This window comes from Octopus sinensis, linkage group LG10 (assembly GCF_006345805.1).
Source record: "Octopus sinensis linkage group LG10, ASM634580v1, whole genome shotgun sequence".
Classification (NCBI taxonomy): Eukaryota; Metazoa; Mollusca; class Cephalopoda; order Octopoda; family Octopodidae; genus Octopus; species Octopus sinensis.
In genome coordinates, this window is record NC_043006.1 from 39,170,809 (window position 1) to 39,175,276 (window position 4,468).

At 39.8% G+C, this 4,468-nt stretch overlaps 1 protein-coding gene and 1 long non-coding RNA gene across 2 annotated transcripts in view; both read right to left on the bottom strand.

Annotated features, from left to right (window-relative positions):
- Positions 1–1,057, bottom strand: part of LOC115216355 (pikachurin) — a 700,561-nt gene extending 699,504 nt beyond the window's left edge. The window contains exon 1 of the mRNA XM_029785606.2: positions 376–1,057. Coding sequence (XP_029641466.1) covers positions 376–871 — 496 coding nt within the window. The 5' untranslated portion in view covers positions 872–1,057. The remainder of the gene's footprint in view (positions 1–375) is intronic.
- Positions 1,058–1,762: 705 nt separating this feature from the next.
- Positions 1,763–2,052, bottom strand: LOC118765101. Its single transcript, XR_005000950.1, has 2 exons — positions 1,981–2,052; positions 1,763–1,939 (listed from the first exon to the last, which is right to left on the bottom strand). It is a non-coding gene; the product is annotated as an uncharacterized LOC118765101 (long non-coding RNA).
- Positions 2,053–4,468: the final 2,416 nt, after the last annotated feature.

Genomic DNA, 4,468 nt, shown 5'->3' on the forward strand with positions numbered 1-4,468 from the left:
ATAATAGTACATGTATACATATAAATATATATATATATATATACACATGTATTACATATGTATATACATATATATATATTATATATAGCATGTATATATATATATATATATTATAAATATATATATAATACATATATATTATATTGCATCTATATTTATATATAAACACACACTCAAAAAAAAATACAAATACTATGTATTTTATATATATACACTTTGTGTGTGTGTGAATGCATAAAGTTAGTTTTGAAATACATGAAAGGCAAAGAAATATTCATATATATATATATAAACATAAAAACTACCAAAACAGAACAAAACAAAAAAGTCCGTGTACTATATATATCTATATTTATATATTTGTATATACATTACCTTGGAAAAAAGCAACTATATTACGGTTATCCTTGTAGGTATGTACATTTCCTCCACGATCATCATCATCAGCATCAACATCATCAGCATCACCAACGTGAACATCAACACCACCACGTCTTCTACCAGCTGACGATGATGCTGCTGCTGCTGGTGGTGGTGGCGATGGCCGTGCTGCCGGTTGACGTCCTGCAGATTTTGGTAGGTAAATGTCCTGGGCTTGGACCAAACCTTCAGAAAGGTTTGGAACTAGGGTGCCGACGATAAACAACACCTCCAGCGAAATCAACCACACAGATCGCATGCTGGCGTGCAGTCTGTTGCTGTACCGACTGCTTGTGGTTTTTCTCATGTTGTTGTTGTTGTTGTTGTTGTGAATGTTGTTGTTGTTGTGAATGTTGTTTGTGTTGTTATTGTTGCTGTTGTTGTTTTTGCTAGTGTATTTGTATTTCCTCCTCTTGTTGTTGTTGTTGTGTTGTTTTGATTGTTTGTGCATCGCCGTCTTTTGGCGACGATGTCGACTGAAGGCGAAAGAGCCGACGAAGTAAGTAAGTAAACGACCAAAGCTATAACGATAATAATGTCGATGACGACGACGACGACGACGATGACGACGGCGACTGTGAAGACGACGACGGCGACCACGACAGTGACGACGACCACGACCACGACGACGATAGCGACGATAATAATAATGCTGTTGCTGCTGCTGCGGCTGCTGCTGCTGCTGCTGATACTATTGATGCTGATGATGCTGATGATGATGATGAAAACATCGCCGGTATCAAACAGTGTTAACAGTAATCCTGGTTGTGACTGCTGTGATAGTTAAACGTTTATTTTACTATTGTTTTTATTATTATTATTATTATTATTATTGGTGGTGGTGGTGGTGGTGGTGGTAGCAGTTGTACTGAGGGGAACGGCGGCGGCGGTGGCGGAGGCAGAGGCAGAGGCAGCGATGGCGATGGCGTTGTAGCGCTGAAGGCGAATCGTCCATGCCTGGTGCTGCGTATGTATGTATGTATGTATGTATGTATGTGTCTGTGTGTAAGTGTATGCGTGTGTGTTTAAATGTGTGTGTGTGTGTGTGGTGTGTGTGTGTGTGTGTGTGTGTTTCTCTATGCAAGTAGTTTTTATCAATTTTTTTTTTCATGTATGCGTGCGTGCATTCATATTCCGCCCGTGCGCGCGCGTATTTATGCGTGTGTGTGTGTGTGTGTGTGTGTGTGTGTGTTGTGTGTGTGTGTGTTTGCGTGTGTGTATTCGCGAGGGCGTGACTGAGTGTGTGTGTATACGTTTGTGTTAGCTTCTGTGCATGTGTATTTTATATATTTATTTATTTTTTGTGCGTAAGCGGATGTGTATGTATAAGTGTGTGTATATATGTGTGTAAGTGTGTATGTGTGTAAGTGTGTATGTGCGTGTGTGTGTGTGTGTGTATATATATTGTATATTTATATATGTTAATCTTCCTTCGAAACTCTTCCTCCGACACACAAACCAATACAACTGAAGGAAGCAATCACTCGTTCGCTCACTCACTCACTCACTCATTCATTCACTCACTCACAGTCTCATTCATTCACTCTCTCATTCACTCACTCAATCACTCACTCACTGGCACCCTAACAACTCACTCACCTCTACTCCTCACTCATTCACCTTCTCGCTGGTTCCTTCACTCACTCTCTATATCCTGGCTCACCCTTACTCTCACTTACACTCAATTTCATGTCACTCTGTCTTTCTTTCTTTCTTTCTCTCTCTCTCTCACACACACACACACACACGCACACACATACACACACACAGCTTACATTAAAAAACAAAAACAAAAGTTAAGTGGACAAAAATCCAAGCCCGCTCTAATCTCTCTCTCTCTTTCTTTACTTCTGTTTCTCTCTTGCTTCCTGTCTCTCTCTCTCTCTCTCTCTTTCTGTCGCTCGCTTGCTTTCTTTCAATCTCTCTCCTTCTTTCGGTTTCTTTCGTTCTTTACTTCGTTCTTACTATCTTACAACACGCTTTTGTTTATTAGTATACGTACTCTTAATATATACACACGCTGGTTACAAGTATTCGCATACATTCATAATATCTACACACACCACACACACACACATACACACACAATACATATTAAACATATTTATACATATAAACTAACACACATACACACATACACACACACACAGTATATCAACGTATTTACATACAAGTCAAATACATATCCGTACATGCATACACACATACACACACACACAGCACATTAACGTTAAAACTGATATACATAGTGTCAGACACACCCGTATGTACACATACACACACCACACACACACACACACACACACACACACATATAACTGTATTTCGTTAGGCTCTGGGTTCAAATCCTGCCGGATCGACTTCCCTAATCCATCTCTTATGATCGACAAAATAAGTTCCAATCAGGTATTGGTTATCAATACAATCGATTATGAATCTCTCACTGAAAATCTCTTCCCTCGTGCAGTATTTATTTAATAGATATGAATATTATAGGCGCAGGAGTGGCTCTGTGGTAAGGAGCTTGCTTCCCATTCACAGGGTTCCGGGTTCAGTCCCACTGCGTGGCACCTTGGGGAAATATTTTCCACAGTAGCCTTCGACCGACCAAAGCCTTGTAAGTGGATTTCGTAGACGGAAACTGAAAGAAGCCCGTCGTATGTATGTGTATATGTATATATGCTTGTGTCTGTGTTTGTCCCGCCCCCCACCATCGCTTGACAACCGATGTTGGTGTGTTTACTTCCCCGTAACGTAGCAGTTCGGCAAAAGATACCGATAGAATAAGTACTAGGCTAACAAAGAATATGTCCTGGAGTCGATTTGTTCGACCAAAGGCGGTGCTCCAGCATAGCCGCAGTCAAATCCCTGAAACAAATAAAAGAAATTATAGGCGCAGGCATGACTGTGTGGTTATGAAGCTCGCTTTGCAACCACGTGTCACTGGGTTCGATCCTACTGCACGGCATCCTTGTTAAGTGTCTTCTACGATAGTCACGGATCGAAAAATTCCTTGTAAGTGAATTTAGTTCACGGAAACTGAACGGAAGCCCGCCGTATACCTATACTTTTGCTGCGGCCATGCTGCAGCATCACCGTGAAGAATTTCAGTCAAACAAATCGCCCTCAGGACTTATTTCTTTAAAACTTGATTTCTATTCTATTGGTCTCTTTTCCCGAACCGCTAAATTACGGGGCATAAACACACCAACACCGGTTGTCAGGCGGTCATGGGAGATAAACATACACACATACACACACACAGAAACACAGGCACGCATGCTCACTTCTGAGTGTATTGTGTGTGTATGTGTTTGTGTACGATGGGCCGTTTCAAGTTCTGTCTATCATATTTATCATTCATAAGGCTTTAGTCATCTCAAGGCTATAGTAGAAAATACTTGCTCAAAGCGGCATGCAGTGGGACTGAACCTGGAACCATGTGGTTCAGAAGCAAACTACCGTAAATTCATGAATTTAAGAAGGATATGAGTTTTTATGGGGTTTTATCCTTTTGGCTACACCGAAGGTGTTATGGGCATCAATACTCTACAGCCTGAAGCAAATCCATCTCTTATAGGTTTACTTTTAATTATTCCGAAAGCCTTACAGTCTGTGAGTCTCTGAGCAGTATCATGTTTTAGCTTAGGCCTAAATCCGACATGCTATTAGTATTTCTAATATAAATTCCAATCACATTCGTTTCTTTATCAGTAATTCTGAGACTAGAAACTCTGTTTATCTATGTAAAATTACTTCAGGTTCTGACGTCTCTTTCTACATAGGTAGTTCTTCATCTCAGTTGTCCGAAAAAATATCTAACCATTACTCTACATTTAGACATAACAAAAACGCAACAATACTGGGCTTAGTAAATTAATTTAATCTCTTAAGGAACATAATAAACAATCTGATTTAGAATAGAATATTCTAAGTCCTTTCCTTATGATAAAGGTAAATCTTTTTGATCACTCTGTAACGATGAACTGCATTTCATCAGAGAATCCTCTTGTACACACGTTTAAAGAACGCGTTTATCGTTGCAAGC